Source organism: Notolepis coatsorum (genome assembly GCF_963971535.1).
Source record: "Notolepis coatsorum genome assembly, chromosome: 18".
NCBI classification, from domain to species: Eukaryota; Metazoa; Chordata; class Actinopteri; order Aulopiformes; family Paralepididae; genus Notolepis; species Notolepis coatsorum.
Genome location: NC_140182.1, coordinates 12,456,185 through 12,482,148, shown reverse-complemented (window position 1 = coordinate 12,482,148; position 25,964 = coordinate 12,456,185). Strand labels below are relative to the sequence as shown.

General features: G+C 45.1%; 1 protein-coding gene across 1 annotated transcript in view; it reads left to right on the top strand.

The window, feature by feature from the left end:
- kcp (kielin cysteine rich BMP regulator) overlaps positions 1–25,964 on the top strand; it is a 151,539-nt gene that overhangs the window by 59,451 nt on the left and 66,124 nt on the right. Inside the window, exons 12-26 of the mRNA XM_084334857.1 lie at positions 6,783–6,873; positions 8,407–8,506; positions 10,114–10,199; positions 10,660–10,753; positions 12,791–12,916; positions 13,199–13,305; positions 14,049–14,142; positions 15,283–15,456; positions 16,544–16,626; positions 17,713–17,806; positions 18,905–19,087; positions 20,155–20,325; positions 22,393–22,566; positions 22,996–23,078; positions 24,612–24,702. Of these exons, the coding sequence (XP_084190983.1) occupies positions 6,783–6,873; positions 8,407–8,506; positions 10,114–10,199; positions 10,660–10,753; positions 12,791–12,916; positions 13,199–13,305; positions 14,049–14,142; positions 15,283–15,456; positions 16,544–16,626; positions 17,713–17,806; positions 18,905–19,087; positions 20,155–20,325; positions 22,393–22,566; positions 22,996–23,078; positions 24,612–24,702 (1,751 nt within the window). The remainder of the gene's footprint in view (positions 1–6,782; positions 6,874–8,406; positions 8,507–10,113; positions 10,200–10,659; positions 10,754–12,790; positions 12,917–13,198; positions 13,306–14,048; positions 14,143–15,282; positions 15,457–16,543; positions 16,627–17,712; positions 17,807–18,904; positions 19,088–20,154; positions 20,326–22,392; positions 22,567–22,995; positions 23,079–24,611; positions 24,703–25,964) is intronic.

Genomic DNA, 25,964 nt, shown 5'->3' with positions numbered 1-25,964 from the left:
AGATGAATGCAGAAGAAGTGAGCCAATGGATAAAGTCCAACCGGCGCTGTTATCGATGTGCGCGGCCCCACATGGCAGCCGAATGCCGCCTAAAGAAAAGGTGCAGCCGGTGCGATGGAGCCCATCTAGATATACTACACGATAGTAACGGAAGACGGCCTATACCTGCACCACGGAGCGGCACCAAGGCAAGTGTCATGTACATTGACCCCGCCAGCAGCAACGGAGCTCAAGTGCTCTTAAAGGTAGTCCGTGTGACATTGAGCTACCAGGATAAAGTCATGGACACTTACGCCGTCCTTGATGACGGGTCAGAGAAGACCCTTCTGCTCGCCTCCGCTGCGACTCAGCTGGGACTGCGGGGGAGCAAGAACGAAATGACGATTCGGACAATAAGAAGAGATTTAAAGACGATAAAGGGCGAGAATGTCTCCTTCACTATCGCAGCCAACGGGCAGCCAGAGCGACGGTACAAGATCACAAATGCTTTCACCAGCCAAGAAATAGGACTCTCGCAGTACACCTACCCTGTCACCAAGTTGATGGATAAATATGTGCACCTGCGCCAATTACCTATCCCGCTCATAGACGGCGCTACCCCGACCCTGTTGATAGGCTCCGACCATGCAGAACTCATAGTCCCGATTGACCGGGTCCATACAGGCCCCCGAGGCTGTCCTGCAGCAGTCGAGACCCGCCTAGGATGGACATTACAAGGCCCCCTCGCTAAATCTCTCAACCGAACCGCAGCCACTAGCTGCTTCCACTCCAGAACGACAGAAGAAGACACCACTCTCCTGCAGCATGTCGAGAGGCTATGGACCCTAGAGACAATGCCCTTTAAGAACGAAAAGAAAGACATTCGCTCTAAAGAAGACATTTACGCCATCAACCTACTCGAGCAGGGGACAAAGAGAGTCACAGTCGGCGGAGTGATGAGATACGCAACTCCACTCCTGAGGCGAGAGGGAATGCCCCCCTTTCACGCAAAGAAAGACGCCACGGAGCGCTATCTACTGAACACAGAGCGGCGCCTAGCCAAAGACCCCGCTCAACAGAGTGTGTACCGAGCTGAGATTGAGAAGCTAATCACAGCGGGACACGTAACAAAGATTGACATTAAAGAGGCCGATCAGACGACCGAATCATGGTACGTGCCGCATCACAAGGTCCATCACAATGGCAAGGATCGCATTGTGTTTAACTGCAGCTACCAGATCGGATCCCAAAATCTGAATAAAGAGCTCTTGCCCGGCCCCACACTCGGCCCCTCCCTACTAGGCGTGCTACTGCGCTTCCGCCAGGACAAGGTGGCTATAAGCGGGGATATCAAAGGGATGTTCTTGCAGGTGAGACTAGTAGAGGAGGACAAGCCTCTGCTACGGTTCCTATGGAGAGAGAAGATCGGAGATGAGAACCCATCCATCTACCAGTGGGAAGTACTCCCCTTCGGAACCACATGCAGCCCGTGCTGTGCTACCTTTGCACTACAGAAACACGTCACAGAGGACCCAGCAGCAGAAGAAGAGGTCCAACACAGTGTGAAGAACAGTTTCTACGTGGACAACTGTCTACAAAGCGTCTCGACTCAAGAAGAAGCCGAGGCTCTCCTAATCAAGTTACGCGCCTCCCTAATCAAAGGAGGCTTTGATCTCAGGCAGTGGGCCAGCAGTGACCCGCACGTATTGCGCAGCCTCTCCTCCGCAGACAAGGCTGCCAGCAGCGAGACCTGGATGGCGACAATCCCAGGAGAAGCCCAAGAAATGACACTAGGATTAGTCTGGCGCTTCAAAACAGACTCGCTCCACTATAGACACAAACCCTTGGCTCCAGAGCAAGGAAGGTCGGCGGCGATACCGACCACCAGACGGAGTGTGTACAGAACACTCGCCAGACAATATGACCCGTTGGGATGTATTCTACCTTACACCACCAGGGCAAAGATGATTGTACGAGCACTATGGGACAAGGACCAGGGCTGGGACGACCCAATACCCGCACACCTTGCCTCAACATGGAGAGAGTGGGAGACGGAACTCCACTCACTCCCAGGTGTCAATATACGCCGCAGCTACTTCCCATCCACAGTGAGGCCAGAGACATGCGAGATTGAGCTACACGTCTTCAGCGACGCCTCCGAAGTAGCCTACGGATCGGTTGCCTATTTGCGTGCCCAAGAGATGGGAGGAGAGATACACACTGCTTTCATACTGGCCCGCTCAAGAATAGCCCCACGTAAGCAACAATCTATCCCACGTCTAGAGCTCTGCGCAGCCCTCGCAGGAGCGCATCTAGCCACGTTAATCCAACGTGAACTCACCATTCCGGTGCATAGAACAATCTTGTGGTCAGATTCCACGACAGTACTCACATGGATTAAGTCTGATTCATGCAGATACAAAGTCTTCGTGGGAGTCAGAGTCACCGAGATTCAAGAATTAACAGAAGAAGCAAGCTGGAGGTATGTGGATACCAAACACAACCCAGCTGACGTCATCACCCGGGGAATGTCCCTGGATGACCTAACCCGTCGCAACATCTACAGTGACGGACCAGCATTCCTCAAGCTCCCGGAAGGAGATTGGCCTACGCCCACCCCGAGGGAAGCAAGTAACGAGGAGGCTGAGAACAAGAAGCCTATGTTCTGTGGACTGAGCACTGTCGCCTCCACAGACCCCAACATAGATGACTGCATTACCCTAGAGAGTGCGCAACAAAGAACATTCCTGCGGCACCACCCAGAGATTCAGTCCACCACTGACATGTCAGCAGCTGACTACGAAGAAGCAGAACTTCTTCTACTACAACGAGCCCAGAGAGACTCTAGAGCTAGACTGTCTACAGGGAGGAAACCCCGTCCCATCAGACAGCAGACTGATTCACCTGGCACCAGAGAGTGACGCACATAATCTCATCAGAGTGGGTGGTCGCCTGCGGAGAGCCCCCGATCTACCAGATGACATTAAGCACCCGATCGTCTTGAACAGCCGACACAAGGTCACAGAGCTGATCATAAAGAAATACGACGAGGATGTACACCACGCAGGAGCAGAGAGAGTCTTCGCGGAGATCAGACGTCGTTATTGGATATTGCAAGGGAGAGAAGCAGTACGGCGCTTCCAGCGAACCTGTCTAGACTGCCGTAAGTGGCGCGCGCAGCCCAGCATACCACGGATGGCTGACCTACCCCCCTGTCGCCTCCGAATCGGCGACAAGCCATTCCACTCCACAGGCATGGACTGTTTTGGCCCGTTGTATATAAAGAGAGGAAGAGGCACCGAGAAGCGGTGGGGTATTGTATTCAAATGCATGACCACCAGAGCGATACATATCGAGCTCCTTCCGACCATGAGCACAGACTCATTCCTTATGGCCTTCCGGAGATTCATATCACGGAAAGGACAACCGTCTACATTGTTGTCTGATCACGGGACCAACTTCAAAGGCGGAGAAAGAGAGCTGAGAGAGAGCTTCCAAGCTATGGGCCCAGAACTTAAGACCCACCTTGCTCCAGCCCAGATTGACTTCCAGTTTAATCCCCCGAACGCACCCCACTTCGGTGGAACCTGGGAACGAGAAGTACGTTCTATAAAGACAGCCCTGTATGCCGTACTCGGAGCCCAGACTGTGGCAGAGGAAGTCCTAATGACAGTCCTCACGGAGATCGAGGGAGTATTGAACTCAAAGCCCCTCGGTTACGTCTCCAGTGATGTAGCAGATGTCGACCCAGTCACCCCCAACACACTCCTAATGGGGCGGCTGGACCCCGCGCTACCCCAGACAATGTACAGGCCCGAAGAAGCGAACGGCCGAAGAATGTGGAGGTACAGCCAAGTACTAGCTGACAAGTTTTGGAGCAGCTTCCTACTTCACTACCTACCGTCTCTACAGACCCGCCAGAAGTGGGTAAAAGAGAGAGACAACTTGACAGAAGGAACAGTCGTCATGATAGTTGACCAGTCACTCCCCAGAGCTATGTGGCCGGCTGGCCGCGTAAGCAAAGTGATCACCGGTGCCGATGGCAAGGTCCGAGCAGCTGAAGTACTCGTCCAAGGGCGCACCTACACACGGCCCGTGGCGAGGCTCATAGAACTGCCCCGACTCCCAGATACTATCGATGATGACCATGACCCTATGACTTTGTGAGTTGACTGACCCTTACAGCGGACCTTGAGTGGAAGACAGTGCGGTTAATCTGTCTCTGCTTAGCTAATTAGGTGGGACTAATTAGGGGGCGGCTGTTGTGAAGGATCAGATTAAACCGAATATGTATATTTATTTATATATATATATTTAATTGTATTTGTGTATCGTTTGATATCCCCTGTATATTCCTTGTACAATATGCATTGAATATCCCCGTTTCTACTAAACAGCCCATAATAGTTTCATTCTACCATTGGACGAGAACCTGGTGCCAGGTTGCCATACCCCTAGGTCCAAGTTCAATCGTGCCGCCTAACATGTCGAGGCAACCCCCGGTTCCGCGCAGTAATATGCCGGGCGAAATACGAATGGTACTATTTGTTCATAGCGCATATATATATGGCGCTCGTAAAGTAGAACTTTCTTTTAGTCCAGTTCTTTACCCTCCAACAGAGTGACAGACACAAAAGCCTCCCCACGACGCACGTGCGGTGTAGTAAGGCCTACTTGGCCCAGAATAGGCATTGAGATATCGTGTAGATTAATAGTTGAATGGTCATAGTTTGGCACCATACCGTCGAGTTGGACGTATGCTATTAAGCTAATAATAGTCTATTTATGTATGGTGCATCGTTCGGTTAGAGTTCTACAGTTATCAGCACCCCCATCGTTCCTGACGTTATCTGGACGCTTATCCAGGCTGGTCAGACCCCTAGTGGTGATTGCATCCGAGGAGCTCCGGGTCAAGAGCGACTGGACCTGTATATTGGATTACTCTACCCAGACGACGGCGAGCCTTCCACGGCTCTTGGATTATGCTTTGTGTGCTTTGATTATTCCATGGATAAAGGCCAACACTGCCGAGTGTTGGAATTACCCCCCGGAGAGGACTCCAGGTGAGGCGGCGCTCTACACGTGAGGTCGCACCACGTCTCTCCGTTGTGGACCGGCAGATACCGTTCCACAGAGGGTCCAGCTGTATTCGTCTGCGGCCCGAGGTTCTGTGGGCACCGTGTCCAAGACTTTGGATTCTCCCAAGACACCGTCGGCCAGATGGGATACCGCCAGCGGCTTCTCTAACCCCCCCCTCCTACTGTCTTACAACCAGCGGGACCCCCCCCCCCCCCTTAGTGTATCCAGCTATAATCATTTAAGTACCATCGCTATCGTTTCCTAAATATTCCAGGTTGTATACTTACTCCCTGCGCAACCAGAGATTGGACATTCAATGTTGATTTACCTACGAATACTCATTTGCCATAAAAGTGCATATTCAATATTTCAAATCATAAATGTAATTAAGTGAATGTTGTATACACCTTTTGCTGTATTAAATATTCGATTTGGTACATTTGTGTTGGTTCGTTTCATCAGGTGGGAAAGTGTTCATCATACTTATATCTTGTACTGGGTGGCCAGAAGTTAAAGTACATGAGGTAGTGGTATTAAATATCATATCTAACAATACAGTCAGGGAATTGTACCCCTCAGTTACAATATTTGTTATATATATATCCAGTGAAATTATTAGTTACCTGAAATTATTCAGTTTTTTGGGGGGGGGGGAAACCCTGCATATATCGGTATCGGTTGATATCGGTTGATATCGGTATCGGAAATTAAGAGTTGGACAATATCGGAATATCGGTATCGGTAAAAAAGCCAATATCGAGCATCCCTACTATTTTCCCATCTACATCATTTCATGGAGCTGTAATTAACACAACACAACGATTCACTGTCCCCAATTATATAACTGGTGGCCATATCAAAATTGCCAATAACTGTAAAACTAAATGAATGTGTGCAAACTGTTTAGAGTTTTGGGATGTGTGTGTGAGATTATGTTTAAAAGAGGGCTGTCACAATTAATGCTTTAACTTTGGAGATTAATTTAAATAATTTAAAGCATTAAAATAAATTAATCTATTAATCTATGGAGTGAAAAATCTTCAACGTTCTGCACTTTCAGCAGTATAGTCGCCGCGGATATAAGAAAGAGGTCTAGCTGAGTCAATGTTGATGGTTTTGTTGAACATTTGTATTTCACAGGAGAGAAACTGTATTCAAAGAAAGCTATTAAAATAGTCTTTGAATCTAAATATACTTTCTTTGTGTTGATTTTACATGAATTCCATGATTTTACTCAAGTAAATATCTGTTACAAGCTTCGGTCTTAAGTAGAAAAATGCAATTTTTTATCTAGATGAATCTAGATTAATTACAGAAAATTGTGAGATTAATTAGTTAAATAATTGTAATCTATTGACAGCACTAGTTTAAAATAAATCATTTATTTTTGGTGAAATGCCCCTTTAAGTGAGTTGTGAAGTTGTCAAGCTAGACTTCCATGTAGGTTCTTTATCAGTAGTGGTTGTAGTTCATATATAGTTCCATGCAGTGTTTTTGCTACTCTAAACTAAATGCAGAAATGTGAGTCTGGAGACAAGTGGGCCATATGTGTTGCCAGTGGCGTTTTTATATGTAAAATGTTGGTGGGGCAATGATTCTTTATGACCGGGCGGATGGCATCACATATTCTAGGGTACGCTCTCTCTCTCTGCTTCCTAGCTGTAGGAGAGGGGTGTCTTGAAGGACAGGAAGAACATAACATGTGATGTATGTCTCGTCTGCAGGTGTGAGCAGTGTGAGTATGATTCGGAGGTGTTCCTGGATGGACAGGACGTGCTCTCCAGGAGGGACCCCTGCCTCCGCTGCCACTGCTCTGTGAGTGTTCCATAGTGACTGTGGAGGTGGTTTACCAGCACTGGGCTACAATATGAAAACCTTACACCGCCAATACTAGGGGCGTAACGGTACACAAAAACCACGGTTCGGTACGTTCGGTTTTGAAGTCACGGTTCGGTGCGGGTTTTCGGTGCGGGTTTTCGGTACAGTGGGGGAAATGTGTCTTTCCATGTTCCACTCAGGGGTGATGTAGTGTGCAGTAACTAATTGTACTTGCAGGGCTGTCAACAAATATTATATATTGAAATTAATAATCGACTTGTACATTTATTTTTCATAATTATATTAGATTGTGAAAAAAACAGCCCCTGGTGGGCGGTCGTTAGTGGTTAACATACCGTTGTATTCGTTCGGTACACAGCCGTACTGAACCTAAGGTCCAGTACTGAAACGGTTCGGTACAGATATGTGTACCTTTACACCCCTAGTCAATACTGATACATTTTCTTTGTTTTTGTGAATGGAAAATGTTCATGGTCATTGGAGTGAATGTCACAACGAAACCCATTATCTCATTCCTCTGTTGGTACATTGTTGTCTGTTCTGTTAGTGCCAGTTATCAAAGGACAGAGCTGGTCAAGTTGGCAGCCTAGATAATAGCTCTAGCCCCGAGCTCTAGCCCCTAACTCTAGCCCCTAACTCTAGCCAAAAGACCTAGAAGGAATTCTGCTGGATAGATCGAATGAGTTTATTAACTCCACAGATAACCAGTTTGGTTTTAAAGCTAAACATGGCACTGACTTGTGTATTATGTGCCTTAACACTTTGAGTGCCAACGATGAGAATTCTCGTTATTTCATGCCAACCGTTCAGTGCCAACGACGAGAAATCTTGTTATTAATCATTTTTTTTTATTAGCGATTTCCATGAATTTTTCATCAATCTAGCCTCACGTTACCACTGGGACTCTCTCTGAGCTCGAACAGGGAAAATACCGCCCATTGGATTGGACTGAATGAAAATGCATGAGGAAAAGAAAATCCTGAATCCACATTTTACTTGTCAGGCATGTAATCCGAGCCGATTGCAGTCTTTGTGGTCCCTCAGAACAGCGTGGAATATGTGTTTCGAGCACCCAGCGTTGGATCAATAAACGCAATCGATATTTGGAATGGCGATCAGGAATTGGAATAATCTTTTTGGAGAACATCTGATCTGAGGTAAGGAATCTATTTTACCAGTCTTGGGGTAATCAGAGCTTTTTTCACAGATATATCAACGTGGGCCCTATATGTGTATGTGTGTGTGTGTGTGTGTGTGTGTGTGTGTGTGTGTGTGTGTGTGTGTGTGTGTGTGTGTGTGTGTGTGTGTGTGTGTGTGTGTGTGTGTGTGTGTGTGTGTGTGTGTGTGTGTGTGTGTGTGTGTGTGTGTGTGTGTGTGTGTGTGTGTGTGTGTGTGTGTGTGTGTGTGTGTGTGTGTGTGTGTGTGTGTGTGTGTGTGTGTGTGTGTGTGTGTGTACTGTATCTGTGTGAGTTCTCATTCAGTCCATCATGGGTCCCTCCCCTCTGATAGGCCGGCGAGGTGTCATGTGAGCGTCTGGACGCCTCGTGTCCCAGCCTGCACTGCAGCCATCCAGCCAGGCCACGGGGACAGTGCTGTCCCACCTGTGAAGGTCAGTTTGTCCGAGGGAAGAGCAGTGGGGATTTGAGGATCAATAAAAGAGGGCGGAGCTTGAGATCAATTTGCAAAGGATCCACATGCATTTCCATTGTGCCCGGAGAGGGTGTAGTGGTTAAGAGCCCCCACCTCTGGACCCACATGGACCCCATGCTGGCCTGGGGTCAGATCCCACTAGAACCTTCTCTCCTGTGTCTCCAGAACCACATGGACCCATGCTGGCCTGGGGTCAGATCCCACTAGAACCTTCTCTCCTGTGTCTCCAGAACCACATGGACCCATGCTGGCCTGGGGTCAGATCCCACTAGAACCTTCTCTCCTGTGTCTCCAGAACCACATGGACCCATGCTGGCCTGGGGTCAGATCCCACTAGAACCTTCCCTCCTGTGTCTCCCTCTCAGCCTTTCCTACTGTCTCAGTAAAGAAAATAATAAGGGTTGCGGACTGCCCCTTTAATAGAAATACATGCATTTTCCTCAAGCTTCATAGTAACAGTGTGTTGTTCTGACAGTGTGTGAGTACGACAGGAGTGTAACAGTGTGTAACAGTGTGTTGTTCTGACAGTGTGTGAGTACGACAGGAGGGTAACAGTGTGTTATTCTGACAGTGTGTAACAGTGTGTTGTTCTGACAGTGTGTAACAGTGTGTTGTTCTGACAGTGTGTAACAGTGTGTTGTTCTGACAGTGTGTAACAGTGTGTGAGTACGACAGGAGTGTAACAGTGTGTTGTTCTGACAGTGTGTAACAGTGTGTGAGTACGACAGGAGTGTAACAGTGTGTTGTTCTGACAGTGTGTTGTTCTGACAGTGTGTAACAGTGTGTTGTTCTGACAGTGTGTTGTTCTGACAGTGTGTAACAGTGTGTAACAGTGTGTTGTTCTGACAGTGTGTAACAGTGTGTTGTTCTGACAGTGTGTAACAGTGTGTTGTTCTGACAGTGTGTAACAGTGTGTTCTGACAGTGTGTAACAGTGTGTTGTTCTGACAGTGTGTTGTTCTGACAGTGTGTAACAGTGTGTTGTTCTGATAGTGTGTAACAGTGTGTTCTGACAGTGTGTGAGTACGACAGGAGTGTAACAGTGTGTTGTTCTGACAGTGTGTGAGTACGACAGGAGTGTAACAGTGTGTTGTTCTGACAGTGTGTGAGTACGACAGGAGTGTAACAGTGTGTAACAGTGTGTTGTTCTGACAGTGTGTGAGTACGACAGGAGTGTAACATTGTGTTCTGACAGTGTGTTGTTCTGACAGTGTGTAACAGTGTGTTGTTGTGACAGTGTGTGAGTACAACAGGAGTGTAACAGTGTGTTGTTGTGACAGTGTGTGAGTACGACAGGAGTGTAACAGTGTGTTGTTCTGACAGTGTGTGAGTACGACAGGAGTGTAACAGTGTGTTGTTGTGACAGTGTGTGAGTACGACAGGAGTGTAACAGTGTGTGACAGTGTGTTGTTGTGACAGTGTGTAACAGTGTGTTGTTGTGACAGTGTGTGAGTACGACAGGAGTGTAACAGTGTGTTGTTGTGACAGTGTGTGAGTACGACAGGAGTGTAACAGTGTGTGACAGTGTGTTGTTGTGACAGTGTGTAACAGTGTGTTGTCCTGACAGTGTGTGAGTACGACAGAAGGGTCTATGCTGATGGTGAGGCCTTCAGTCCTGCTGGGGACGGACCCTGTCTGCAGTGCAGGTGCAAGGTGGGCCTACACACACACACATGCGCGCGCACACACACACACACACACACACACACACACACACGTGCAAGCACACGCACACGCACACACTGTATGCTGTATGATGACAATACATTTGAATCTAATCTAATCTAATGTCATGTCCTCTGTTTTGTACGTCCTGTTAAAACGTGGATTGTTGTATTATGTATTACTATATTATGTCTCCCCATATTGGTGAATAAAGTGATTGATTTGTTGTTTGTGTGTGCGTGTGTACGTGTGTGTGTGCGTGTGTGTGTGTGTGTGTATGTGTTTGTGCGTGTGTGTGTGTGTGTGTGCGTGTGTATGTGTGTGCGTGTGTGTGTGTGTGTGTGTGTATGTGCGTGTGCGTGTGTGTGTGCGTGTGTATGTGTGTGCGTGCGTGTGTGTGTGTGTGTGTGTGTGTGTGTGTGTGTGTGTGTGTGTGTGTGTGTGTCAGGGGGGGAATGTGATCTGTCATCAGGAGAGATGTCCTCCTGTTCGCTGCTCCAACCCAATCACAGACCCTCAGCTCTGCTGCCCCATCTGTAAAGGTACACACACACACACACACACACACACACACACACACACACACACACACACACACACACACACACACACACACGCACACGTACGCACGCACACGCACACACACACACACACGCACGCACGAACACATACACACACACACACAAACAATGTGTACTCTTCACATGAGTAAATATACGGCACGTGGTGTAGTGGTTAACACTGTCGCCTCACAGCAAGAAAGTCCAGGGTTCGATCCCCGCTTGGGGACCAGGTTTCTGCGATGCCAGGTACCCAGGTGGGGGATCTCCCAGGCCCCCCCCCCGATAAGAGAAACCAGATGGAAAAACATGCACAACAGATCGCTGACGCTGTCGCGTCCCTGACGAAGACGGGCAGGAGCACTTGGATTGGTCCCCGGGGCGCGGTACCTCGCCGACGCCCTGTCTGCTCCCGGCTGCCCTTGGGGGGGGGAAGGATGACGGGATGGGTTAAGAGCAGAGCTCAATCGCATCGGCGACCCTGAGAAAGACAATGCATGTGTGTGTGTGTATTCCTGTGTGCCGCCCATTGCATGTCGTTGTGTCGTTGCATGCCGAATAAAGACGTCTCTAAAGAGGTCCTGCATTATTAAAAAATACTGTATACTCTTCATATGAGTATATATATACTGTGCACTCTTCATATGAGTATATATATATACTGTGTACTCTTCATATGAGTATATATCCTCTGTCCCTGGTGTGCTATACTGTACTTTGTGCTCCCCTTTCCGCTTGTCCTATTTTTTGAATGTACTGTCCTGTCCTGTTGTGCCTTTTTGTATTTGTGTATTTTATAGGACATTGATTTTATGCTTTGACTGTACTGTACAGCACTTTGGTTGGCTCTCGAGCTTTTAAATGTGCTCTATAAATAAATTACTTGACTTGACTTGATATATATACTGTATACTCTTCATATGACTATATATATACTGTGTACTCTTCATACTGTATGAGTATATACATACTGTGTACTCTTCATATGAGTATATATATACTGTATAAGTATAAGTCTTTATTTGTCATCAGATTAACACACACACACATGCGATGGGCGACCCACAGGAACACACACACAAGCACTGAGTCGCTGACTAAATGTCTCTCTGCACCTCCCATCCCGTCGGCGTCTATACTTATATCAACTAACTTGCATTTTTCCGCGATCTGATTGGCCACTGACGTTTCTGGTCATGTGACATGTGCGCCAATCACGTGACGCCTGTTTCTGCGCCTATTTCCGCCTCTAATAGCCTGCAAACTACCTAACGCCTACTTATATCACTGGTTAAGCTTAGAGTTTGGAATCATGGCTGGTGTTCTATCGCCCTGCTCTAAGACAAACTCTAACCTTAACCAACTTCGAAAGAGTGCCTAAGCTTAACCAGTGATAGAAACAGGCGTCACACGATTGGCGCAGATGTCACATGACCAGAAACGTCAGTGGCAAATCAGATCGCGGAAAAATGCAAGTTAGTTGGTAAAAGTATAGTCGCATCCCGTCGTCCTTCCCCCCCAAGGGCAGCCGGGAGCAGACGAGGGCTGCAGCGAGTGCCGTGCCCCCGGGGACCAATCCAAGTGCTCCTGTCCGTCTTCGTCAGGGACGAAAGTGGGAATCGAACCCATGGCCGTCTAGCTGTGAGGCTACAGTACTACACCACCGTGCCACATATATACTATACTCTTACGTATACTCTTCATATAAGTGTGTGTATACTGTCTCCTCTGCAGAGTGTGTACTAGAGGGGGTGCAGTATGATATGAGTGTGTATACTGTCTCCTCTGCAGAGTGTGTACTAGAGGGGGTGCAGTATGATATGAGTGTGTATACTGTCTCCTCTGCAGAGTGTGTACTAGAGGGGGTGCAGTATGATATGAGTGTGTATACTGTCTCCTCTGCAGAGTGTGTACTAGAGGGGGTGCAGTATGATATGAGTGTGTATACTGTCTCCTCTGCAGAGTGTGTACTAGAGGGGGTGCAGTATGATATGAGTGTGTATACTGTCTCCTCTGCAGAGTGTGTACTAGAGGGGGTGGATCTTCAGGGCCCCTGCTCCAGCTGCTCCTGTGAGGATGGAGAGACTGTCTGTACCCAGACCCAGTGCCCCCCTACTGCCTGCCTGCACCCCAGCAAGACCAGCGGTAAGAAGGCCTTCAGTCTGTGCGTGTGCGTCTGTGTCTGTGTGCGCGTGTGTGCGTCTGTGTGTGTGCGTGTCTGTGTGTGTGCGTGCGCATGTGCGTCTGCCTGTGTGCGTGTGCGTGTGTGCGTCTGCCTGTGTGCATGTGCATGTGCATCTGTGTGTGTGTGTGCGTGTCTGTGACTGTCTGTGTGAGTGCGTGCGTGCCTGTGCGTGCATCTGTGTCTGTGAGTGTGTGTGTGCGTGTGTGTTATATAACTTCTACACCCTCTCTCTGTTCCTCAAGGCTCCTGCTGTCCGGTGTGTGACAGTTGTACCTACAACAACCGTATCTATAGCAACAGACAGAGGTTCAGCACCCCTGATCAGCCCTGCCACGTCTGCGAGTGTCTGGTGAGCCTTTCAAACATCAGCACTTTGTTTAATCTTATTACCTTATGTCCCTTGATATATTGTTCTAATATTTACCAATACATAGATTAAAAAGCTTTTTTTCCATATAGAAAATGTTGGGGGGGGGGTATGTAAATTAATTTATCAGTGATTTTAAAATCATACTTAAAGGAAAACTCCAACATTTTGGGAAATTAGCTTATTTGGCATCTACCCTGGAGTTAGACAAGATGATACATACCCTTTTTCTTCTCTGTGCATGCAGTAGGAGTAGGAAGACATGCACCGTTAGCCTAGCTTAGCGTCAGTCAATGGAAGTAGGTTCCTCCATTAGCCTAGTTCCAAACGTCTTCCTACTCCTACTGCATGCTGCACAGAGAAGAAAAAGGTATGTATCTTCTTGTCTAACTCCAGGGTAGATGGCAAATAAGCTAATTTCCCAAAATGTTGGAGTTTTCCTTTAACGTTATTTCTTACTTCTTGTTATTGACGCTCTTCATGTTGCCTTTATCTCTGGTTAAAGGTGCTATAGATAAATTTCTTAGGTAGAGTATAATTTTCTTATTTCCATAGATGTTCCTACTGTAGATACCAAGAACATGCTAATTGACCTTGTAGAAGTGGCACAATCTTCCATGTACTTTTAGGCAGATTTCTTTTAATTACTGAAAATACTCTCTCTCTCTCTCTCTCTCTCTCTCTCTCTCTCTCCCTCTCTCTCTCCTCTCCTCTCCTCTCCTCAGGATGGCACAGTGGAATGTAACAGAAGACCCTGCCCTCCCCTCAACTGCACCAACGCTCACACGCCCCCTGGAGACTGCTGCCCCAAATGTCCAGGTCTACAGACTCACACGTCTCACAGCATGCATGTGTGACTGAGACCCCAGTACAGTCAGTCTGTACTAGAGCTGCTCCATTAGGGCATAATCACATTTATTTTGATATGGAAATCACGATTATTAAACATGATCACTCTTTGATTTGAGAACATTTATCTTTCTTCTTGACCAAAGACCTTTCTGTCATCTTCTACAAGTTACCAAAGACCTTTCTGTCGTCTTCTACAAGTTACCAAAGACCTTTTTGTCATCTTCTACAAGTTACCAAAGACCTTTCTGTCGTCTTCTACAAGTTACCAAAGACCTTTCTGTCATCTTCTACAAGTTACCAAAGACCTTTCTGTCATCTTCTAAAAGTTACCAAAGACCTTTCTGTCGTCTTCTACAAGTTACCAAAGACCTTTCTGTCGTCTTCTACAAGTTACCAAAGACCTTTCTGTCATCTTCTACAAATTACCAAAGACCTTTCTGTCGTTTTCTACAAGTTACCAAAGACCTTTCTGTCATCTTCTACAAATTACCAAAGACCTTTCTGTCGTTTTCTACAAGTTACCAAAGACCTTTCTGTCGTCTTCTACAAATTAACAAAGACCTTTCTGTCGTCTTCTACAAGTTACCAAAGACCTTTTTGTCATCTTCTACAAGTTACCAAAGACCTTTCTGTCATCTTCTACAAGTTACCAAAGACCTTTCTGTCATCTTCTAAAAGTTACCAAAGACCTTTCTGTCGTCTTCTACAAGTTACCAAAGACCTTTCTGTCGTCTTCTACAAGTTACCAAAGGCTGCCTTTCTGTCATCTTTTACAAGTTACCAAAGACATTTCTAAATAACTGGAGAAACTATGGTTTGGTCTTGAGGGGGAGGGGCGGAGCACAATGCTGTGAAGGAGGGGTGCGCTGCATTTACAACACAAGTCTAAATGAGAGTAATAAGACATGCGGCAGAATAATAATTTCATCTTGATCATCTTGCTTTCATGATCGCGGGAAGCCAAAATTGTAATTGCAATTGAAACTGGATTAATCTCCCAGACCCAGTCTGTATTGAAACTGGATTCATTTCCAGCCCTAGTCTGTATTGAATTGTACTGTATTGTATTGTATTGTATACGGTTTCATTCTTGTGTGTGTCTTCTAGATTGTTCCTTTGAAAACCATGTGTTTGTGGATGGAGAGGCGTTCCCTAACCCTGTCAGCCGCTGTGAGGATTGTGTGTGTGTGGAGGGGAGGGTGGACTGTCACCCCCCACGCTGCCCTCATCCCAACTGTAACGCCCCCCTGCCTGGGACCTGCTGCCAGAACAACTGCAATGGTAAGGAACTTAACCATCAACATGCTATCAAGAAATATTGATGAATTTAACCACCAATCAACCTTCTATCAAGGAATATTGATGAATTAGCCCAATGATCAACTTTCTATCAAGGAATATTGATGAATTAGCCCAACGCTCAATTTGTGACTATTAAATGGCTGCTTTTTTATATAGCGCTTTTATCCAAAGCGCTTTACAATTTGTTACTCAAATTTTTTTACCCATTCACTCACACATTCACTCACACATTCACACACCGAGGCAACCATGCAAGGTGCCAACCTGCTCATCGGGAGCAATTAGGGGTTAAGTGTCTTGCTCAAGGACACATCGACACGCTGCCCAGGAGGAGTGGGAATCGAACCGGGAACCTCCGGATTGCCAGACGACTGCTCTACCTCCTGAGCCACTGTCGCTCCAGTGGACGATCAATCAATCAATCAATGGAGAAAAAATATATAATCCATTTCTCTCCATTAGAGACATCTAACATTAGAGACATCAGTAACACTTTATAATAACACTCAGTTATAAGACATTTATAAAGTATTTGTAGATAATGAACTAATCATGAACAAACCATTTATATACATTCGTAAATCAGTATTAAATAATATATTTATAAATAAATATATATAAATAAACTATATTTGTATAACATTTTCAAATGATTTATAACTCATTATCAACATTGTTTGTACTTGATTTGTTCATCATTAAAATTTATAATGTTATTGAATGTGTAGTAACACATTTGTAGATGCTTTGAAAAATGGATGATGATGAAATGATTTGTAAAACATTCTTAAACGATCTATAAATCATTTGCAGATGTTATTGTGTGCCCTAATCTAAAGTGAAGACTATTCATCATTAACAAATGTCTAATACAGTTTGTTTATTGTTTGTGGACTTTTTACTCACCTGTTATGAATGATCTGGCTTTTATGAATAGACACGAAGCAATTACTAGACTTGTCTTTTCATGTTTAACAAATGATTTGTTAGACATTCATAAAACATCTATAAATCATTTGCAGATGCTATTGCGTCCAGTGGGTTCATTGTGTCCTGTCTCTTTTAGGCTGCAGCTATGCTGGAAAAGAGTATCCCAACGGTCAGGAGTTCCCCCATCCTACTGACACCTGTCGCACCTGCAACTGCATAGTAAGAATACATGTCGTGCCTGCAACTGTATAGTAAGAATACATGTTGTACCTGCAACTGTATAGTAATAATACATGTCGTACCTGCAACTGTATGATAAGAATACATGTCGTACCTGCAACTGTATGGTAAGAATACATGTCGTACCTGCAACTGCATAGTAAGAATACATGTCGTACCTGCAACTGCATAGTAAGAATACATGTCGTACCTGCAACTGTATAGTAAGAATACATGTTGTACCTGCAACTGTATAGTAAGAATACATGTCGTACCTGCAACTGTATAGTAAGAATACATGTTGTACCTGCAACTGTATAGTAATAATACATGTTGTACCTGCAACTGTATAGTAATAATACATGTCGTACCTGCAACTGTATAGTAAGAATACATGTCGTACCTGCAACTGTATAGTAAGATTACATGTCGTACCTGCAACTGCATAGTAAGAATACATGTCGTACCTGCAACTGCATAGTAAGAATACATGTCGTACCTGCAACTGCATAGTAAGAATACATGTCTTACCTGCAACTGTATAGTAAGAATACATGTCGCACCTGCAACTGCATAGTAAGAATTAGAGATGTCCGATATTATCGGCCTACCGATATTGGCATTAAAATGTAATATTGGAAATGATCGGTATCGGTAAAAAAGATTTAAAGTAAAAGTAAAAAAAAAAAAATCTTATTTTTTTAAAATGTATTTAACCTTAATTTATTTACCCAGGCAAGCAAGTAAGAACAAATTCTTATTTTATTTATTGTCAAAAGTATGCATAATGTTGTGTTAATTCCACAACAAGAGATATGTAATGTTAATTACCTGAAATTATTACGTTTTTTGGGGGGGGGGGGACCCTGTATATATCGGTATCGGTTGATATCGGTATCGGAAATTAAGAGTTGGACAATATCGGTATATCAGATATCGGTAAAAAAGCCAATATCGAACATCCCTAGTAAGAATACATGTTGTACCTGCAACTGCATAGTAAGAATACAGGCACATACTGCTGTTGTACTCTGACACGCCAAGAGCTAGTGTTTTCCATTAGACCCATGTGGTTCCTTCCTGTAGAACGGAAACGTCCAGTGTCTGAAGAACAGGTGCCCACCTCTGCATTGCTCCGACCCCCACCTGCTGCCGGGTGACTGCTGCCCCCGGTGTCCAGGTAAGAGAACTGCGAGCAGAGAGAGAGAGTATGACTCTGCTGTCAGAGGAAACCAACATTGTTATGTATCTTTAAAATGGTTTTTGAAATTTTTTTACGTCATCTACTCCCTATAACACCAGAGTTGCTCAACATATCTCGCTAGATGTTCCCCGTGTTAACACTTCCTCTGGTCAATCCTCCTTCCAATTTGCTGCTCCCAGCAGTTGGAACGAGATGAGACTTTGATAATGGACAAATTGATCCTCCTCACTACTTTTAAGGACTCTATCGCAGAGTTGTTTACACACACACATGCTACTGTCACCCAGCCTTTTAACTGCCATTTGTATTTAATTTAATTTAATTTAGTCTCCTTTCCTTGTTACCCTTCAAGAGGACCTGTTGTCCTCTCGCCAGGCCAACATTGTAAATAAGAACTTGTTCTTAATTGACCTGCCTGGTTAAATATAGATTAAACACATTAAAAAATATATATACTGTATTAATTAGGAAAAACAGCCTTCATTTCCGATTTGCATGAATGCATTATTATTATATAAAAAAAAAGCTTTCAAGGGGTTTTGGCACATAAAGCAGCATTTGAACCTTCATCTTAAAGTCTCTAAGTTCCTTCAGCTTTAAACTCCAGTCTCTACATTCCTTCAGCTTTAAACTCAAGTCTCTATGTTCCCTCAGCTTTAAACTCCAGTCTCTATGTTCCCTCAGCTTTAAACTCCAGTCTCTATGTTCCCTCAGCTTTAAACTCAAGTCTCTATGTTCCTTCAGCTTTAAACTCCAGTCTCTATGTTCCTTCAGCTTTAAACTCCAGTCTCTATGTTCCCTCAGCTTTAGACTCCAGTCTCTATGTTCCCTCAGCTTTAAACTCAAGTCTCTATGTTCTCTCAGCTTTAAACTCCAGTCTCTATGTTCTCTCAGCTTTAAACTCCAGTCTCTATGTTCCCTCAGCTTTAAACTCCAGTATCTATGTTCCTTCATCTTTAAACTCCAGTCTCTATGTTCCCTCAGCTTTAAACTCCAGTCTCTATGTTCCCTCAGCTTTAAACTCCAGTATCTATGTTCCTTCAGCTTTAAACTCCAGTCTCTATGTTCTCTCAGTGCCTCCTGCAGACTGTGAGTACCAACGACGGACCTACAGACACAAGGACCGTTTCTATGACCCGGCTGACGTCTGTCGAGCGTGCCTCTGCACCAATGGGACGGTCCACTGTCAACGCAAGCCCTGCCCCCACGCCCCATGCTCTCACCCTATTACACAGGACTGCTGCCGCACCTGTGAAGGTATGACCTCTGACCTGTGACCTCACTTTCGACTCGTGTCAATGAAGGAGCGTGCGTTGCAAACAGGGTTGTGAATGTATATATCGCTTTGTTCGCCGCTGGATCAAAAGTTGAAATTTGTCAAACTTTGATGTGCAAATTTGCGTGAGCATCATATCCTATACACAGCCTATTGACCATTTCACACGGTGGCCATTTTTCTCTTATGTCATGCTCAGGTTGGGTTCCTGGGTGGAAAGGCCGTGGCCACCATGTGAATATGGTCTATTGGCCTGGCAGAAGATATTACCAACCCATAACAAAGCAGTCTCCATACTGTACATGTAGCCATGTATTCTGCAGAAGGCCTGTACAAGTAGATACAGACTCATTTTAACTCACAAATCCTCCACGACAGGCAGCCAGACGGATATAATTCCACACAGGTTCAGGAGTTCTATGGAACCAATTACCTACCTCTTGCAAAGCACTAGCTACGGAAAGAAGCTTTAAGACCATTTTGAAAAAGTGGTTAGCATCTGCCTCTATTTGATTCTCATAGAAGCTAGGGAGGATAGGATGAGTTGTTAAAACTGATGTGTAATGTGTGTTTACAGATGGATTTTAGATTTTATTATTAATTAGACGGACTAAAGGGAATGCTGTAGATTCATTGAATTTGATTGTGTATTTGGATTTGACTTGTTTAATGTGGTGAAACTGTGTGGTTTGTTTAGTATTTTTGTATTTGGGCTTCAGAGTAGCTATACTGTTTCTGCCAGCCAACTGCCCACCATACCCCACCCCACCCCCTACCCCCAGAGGTCCACAATGGAAATACGCCTTTTGGTTTTATTTTGTTTTTAACCTCAATTATCTTTTAAATGTATGTATTCCTGCTGGGCAGTTTTATATGTATCTTTTATGAATTATCAAATAAATTCAATCAATCAATTACATGTTCTATCTAAGTCTTATGAGTGTGTCTTCTCTCACTCTCTCTCTCTCTCTCTCTCTCTCTCTCTCTCTCTCTCTCTCTCTCTCTCTCTCTCTCTCTCTCTCTCTCTCTCTCTCTCTCTCTCTCTGAGGCTGTCTGTATGAGGGGCGAGAGCGTGCCAGTGGGGAGGTGTGGGAGGACGCGTCAGATCCGTGTGGAGTGTGCATGTGTCGCGAGGGCTCCGTCAGGTGTGAGAGGAAGCGATGTCCGCCCGCCAACTGTGGCCACCCCATCCAGAGAGAGTGCTGCATGGCCTGTGACGGTGCGTGGTGGTCGGGTGGGGGTGGGTGGTGTAGGGGCCATCCAATGTTGTGTATATCTTGTGTCTCTGGTTGTGTCTCTCTTGTATATCTGTGTCTCTGGTTGTGTTGTGTATCTCTTATGCCCCCCTCTCTCTCTATGTCTATCTCTTATCCCTCTCTTTCTCTCTCTGTCTCTGTCAATTCAATTAAATTCAAAGGGGCTTTATTGACATGGGAAACATACGTTTACATTGCCAAAGCCAGTGTTAACCCTTTCACTGCCACACTACAGAAGGTTAACCCTTTACTATCACAATAGTGAAAGGGTTAACCATTTGGTAGTGCGGCAGTGAAAGGGTTAAAAAACTAAACAAAGCAAAACACTCAAACAGAGAAATCAGAATAAATCAGTACAGTACAGAAGACATTTTGTATGTGATTGACAGTCTTTATGGTGGTTGTATTCCGTTGGATGTCCTTTTCTTGTCACAGCAGCTCACAAATCTTGCTGCTGTGTTTGCACATTGTTGTATTTCTCCCAGTAGGTATGGGAGTTTTGAGTTATTTGCCAAGTCTCTGAATGTTTCTCTGATGTCTTGGTATAGTGGGCAGGTTGTTGAGAAGTGTAGCTCGGTTTCCACCTCATCTTGTGTGCAGTGGGTGCACAGTCTGTCTTCTCTTGGGAGCCAGGTCTGCCTATGGCAGCTTTTCTCGATGGCTAGGCTGTGCTCGCTGAGTCTGTACCTAGTCAAGGATCTTCTTAGTTTTGGATCAGTCACAGTGCTCAGGTATTCTGCCACTGTGTACTCTCTGTTTAGGGCCAAATAGCATTCCAATTTGCTCTGGTTTTGGGTTGATTCTTTCCAATGTGTCAGATAGTTTTCTTTTTGTTTTCTTATAATTTGGTTTAGTCCAGTCAGTGTGGTTTCTGTCTGGTGGCCCTGCTTGTGTTTGTGAGCAGAGTCCCAGGACCAACTGGCTCAGCGGGCATCTCTCTAGGGTCTCTCTGTAGGTGAGGGCTTTGTTCTGGAGTGTGTCTGGGTCACTTTCTTTTAGGTGATTAGATAATTTAAATGCTCATTTTTGGATTTTGATAATTAGTGGGTATCTTCCTAGTTCTGCTCTGCAAGCATTATTTGGTGTTTTCCTTTGGGTGCGGAGAATGGATTTGCAGAATGGAGTCTCAATTTGGTGTTTGTTCCCATTTTGTGAAGTCTTGGTTTGCAAGTGGGCCCCAGACCTCGCAACGATACAAGGAAATGGGTTCTATGAAAGAGTCTAATATTTTGAGCCAGGTTTGAATTGGAATGTCTAGCTTGATGTTCCTTTTGATGGCATAAAAACCCTTATTGCTTTGTCTCTCAGGTCGTTCACAGCTTGGTTGAAGTTCCCTGTGGCGCTGATGTTTAGGCTGAGATAGTTGTAGTTTTTTCTGTGTTCTATGGCAATTGTGTCTAGGAGGAATTTGTGTTTGTGTTGTTGTGGGCTGGGCCTTTTTGGAATATCATGACTTTTGTTTTGGTTAGATTTACTGTCAGTGCCCAGGTCTGGGAGAATTTGTGTAGAAGATCGAGGTGCTGCTGTAGCCCTTCTTTTGTTGGAGACAGCAGCACCAGATCATCTGCAAACAGCAGGCATTTGACTTTTGTTTTTGCTAGGGGGATGCCAGGTTGCTGCAGCTTGTTCCAATATCTTTGCCAGTTCGTTGATGTATATGTTGAAGAGGGTTGGACTCAAACTGCACCCCTGTCTAACCCTACGGCTTTGAGGAAAGAAGTCTGTGTGTTTTTTCCTCATGCCTCACAGCACATGTGTTGTTGTGGTGTACATTGACTTTATGATGTTGTAGGTTTTCCCTCCAATGCCACTTTCTAATAGCTTGTACAGCAGACCCTCGTGCCAGATTGAGTCGAATGCTTTTTGGAAGTCAACGAAACAGGAGTATAATTAGCTTTTGTTTTTATTTATTTGGTTGTCGATTTTCTCTCTCTCTCTCTCTCTCTCTCTCTCTCTCTCTCTCTCTCTCTCTCTCTCTCTCTCTCTCTCTCTCTCTCTCTCTCTGTCTCTCTCTCTCTCTCCTCCTGCAGGGTGTATGTATAATGGCAGAGAGCACCCTGACGGTTATGAGTTTGTGAGTGAGGACGACCCCTGCAGTGTCTGCACTTGCTATGGAGGGGATGTTGTCTGCAGCCGACTGCCTTGCTATGTGGACTGTACTCATCCCTTCACCCTCCCAGGACAGTGCTGTGGAGAATGTAACAGTAGGTACCAGGGTCCTGTATAGAGATGTGTAGTGTAGGAACCAGAGTCCTGTAGAGAGATGCATGTGATCAAGTCATCAAGCACCTTCCATAATGGTGATAAGTCATCAAGCTCCTTTCATTTACATTTACATTTAGTCATTTAGCTGACGCTTTTATCCAAAGCGACTTACAAGTTCTGTATGACAACTCATCAGGAAGGGCACAACTCTATCAGCCGAGTAACAATGTTCATCAAAGTGTTGAGTGCTACAGTGTATATTAGGACAAGTGCATGACAGTAAGGTTAGTTAGGGTTAGATATTTTCATACATTCATTATTACATACTTACATTATAGGTAAATCCATTATTTGTTTATACTTTTTTGTTCCTTCCTCATTTCCGCTATTGAATGATGGTAACATAGCTGGATGTCTTGATTTGACAGGTTGTTTCCATAACAACGTAGTTCTGACCAATGGCCAGTCCATCCCTGACCCAAATAACCCCTGCTCTGAGTGTACCTGCCAGGTAATACACCCCCCCCCCCACACACACACACACACACACACACACACACACACACACACACACACACACACACACACACACACACACACACACACACACACACACACACACACACACACACACACACACACACACACACACACACACACACACACACACACACACACACACACACACACACACACACATACATACAAGCATACATCTGCCAGGTCATGTTAACAGGTCATGATAACAGGTCATGTTAACAGGTCATGATAACAGGTCATGTTAACAGGTCATGTTAACAGGTCATGATAACAGGTTATGATAACAGGTCATGTTAACACATTAATTGCCAATAACGAGTATACTCGTTATTGGCCACCATGCGTTGAGTGCCAACAACGAGTAAACTCGTTGTTATCATCGTTATTTCTTTTATTCGCTATTGGCATTCATAATTCATCCAGGAAGCCTCCGGGAGCCAGCTGGACCCTGTCTGATATTGCAACGCCTCAATACCGCCGCCTGGTGGATTTCGGGAGAGTTACACTCCACTCTAAAGTGGCGCTCGGTGCATCTGGGAAAAGGCTCCGCCAGAGATATCTTGTAACGAGGATCAATATACACACCTCGGGTACATTGGATCGCTTTCGAGATGCAAGAATCAATATGCTTTTGGCGTTTATTGTGTCATACAAACGGAAAATGGATCTAGCAGATCGACGTCAAATAATTGGATTTTTTTTTCTCCAGACGCATCGGCCAGAGGTAAGAGGAATCTAACGTTATTTCCAGCTCGATTGTCCATTTATTTCATTGCAATCTGTCCGATCAACGTATGGTGTCTTACTAAAGGAAGCCGTTAGTGACAATCAAGGAATCATAAACGACCCCCCCCCTTTCCTTCACGCATGATGGAGCATAATGTATAGCGATCATATGCATTTGACATTTTTAATATAGCGTGTATAGGGACGAAACGCTAATCGATAATGTATAATACGCGTCGGGGCCTATAGCGCGCATTCTAGGAATGACTGCTATACAGTCTAAAAACATACTTATATTCTCGACGGTACTAACACGACAATGTATGAATGGAAAAATATAACGTAGGCTTACAGCACTGGCAGAGAGTGTCAAAGATGGGCATACTGCATGGCACCCAATGTGTTAACAGGTCATGTTAACAGGTCATGATAACAGGTCATGATAACAGGTCATGATAACAGGTCATGATAACAGGTCATGTTAACAGGTCATGATAACAGCAGGTCATGATAACAGGTCATGATAACAGGTCATGATAACAGGTCATGATAACAGGTCATGATAACAGGTCATGATAACAGCAGGTCATGATAACAGGTCATGATAACAGCAGGTCATGATAACAGGTCATGATAACAGCAGGTCATGATAACAGGTCATGTTAACAGGTCATGATAACAGGTCATGATAACAGCAGGTCATGATAACAGGTCATGATAACAGCAGGTCGTGATAACAGGTCATGTTAGGTATTGATTGATGTATTTTGACTTGCAGAGCGGCTCAGTGAGGTGTAAGAAGAAGCCATGTCCTCCAGCCCACTGTCCTCATCCTGTCCTCGGCCCCTGCGGCTGCTCTGTCTGTGAAGGTACTGTCTTCTGTCCTCATCCTGTCCTCATCCTGTCCTCATCCTGTCCTCATCCTGTCCTCATCCTGTCCTCATCCTATCCTCATCCTGTCCCCATCCTGTCCTCATCCTGTCATCATCCTGTCCCTATCCTGTCCTCATCCTGTCATCATCCTGTCCCCATTCTGTCCTCATTCTGTCCTCATCCCCTGTGGCTGCTCTGTCCTCAGATACAGGCTGACTGGTTCACCTGTGGGTCAGACTGGTTCACCTGTGGGTCAAGCTGGTTCACCTGTGGGTCAGACTGGTTCACCTGTGGGTCAGACTGGTTCACCTGTGGGTCAGACTGGTTCACCTGTGGGTCAGACTGGTTCACCTGTGGGTCAGACTGGTTCACCTGTGGGTCAGGCTGGTTCACCTGTGGGTCAAGCTGGTTCACCTGTGGGTCAGACTGGTTCACCTGTGGGTCAGACCGGTTCACCTGTGGGCCAGACTGGTTCACCTGTGGGTCAGGCTGGTTCACCTGTGGGTCAGACTGGTTCACCTGTGGGTCAGACTGGTTCACCTGTGGGCCAGACTGGTTCACCTGTGGGCCAGACTGTAATGAATAATTGATACTATACTATTTATATTGAAAGCTATAAGCTACAATGGTTTCAAGGTGGTGGCTAGGTCAGCTCAGAAAAACTGCTTGTGAGTAATTCAGTGCTTGTGAGTAATTCAGTGCTTGTGAGTAATTCAATGCTTGTGAATAATTCAGTGCTTGTGAGTAATTCAATGCTTGTGAGTAATTCAGTGCTTGTGAGTAATTCAATGCTAGTGCGTAATTCAATGCTTGTGAGTAATTCAGTGCTTGTGAGTAATTCAATGCTTGTGAGTAATTCAGTGATTGTGAGTAATTCAATGATTGTGAGTAATTCAGTGCTTGTGAGTAATTCAATGCTTGTGAATAATTCAGTGCTTGTGAGTAATTCAATGCTTGTGAGTAATTCAGTGCTTGTGAGTAATTCAATGCTAGTGCATAATTCAATGCTTGTGAGTAATTCAGTTTTTGTGAGTAATTCAATGCTTGTGAGTAATTCAGTGATTGTGAGTAATTCAATGCTTGTGAGTAATTAAGTGATTGTGAGTAATTCAATGCTTGTGAGTAATTCAATGCTTGTGAGTAATTCAATGCTAGTGAATAATTCAATGCTAGTGAGTAATTCAGTGCTAGTGAGTAATTCAGTGCTTGTGAGTAATTCAGTGCTTGTGAGTAATTCAATGCTTGTAAGTAATTCAGT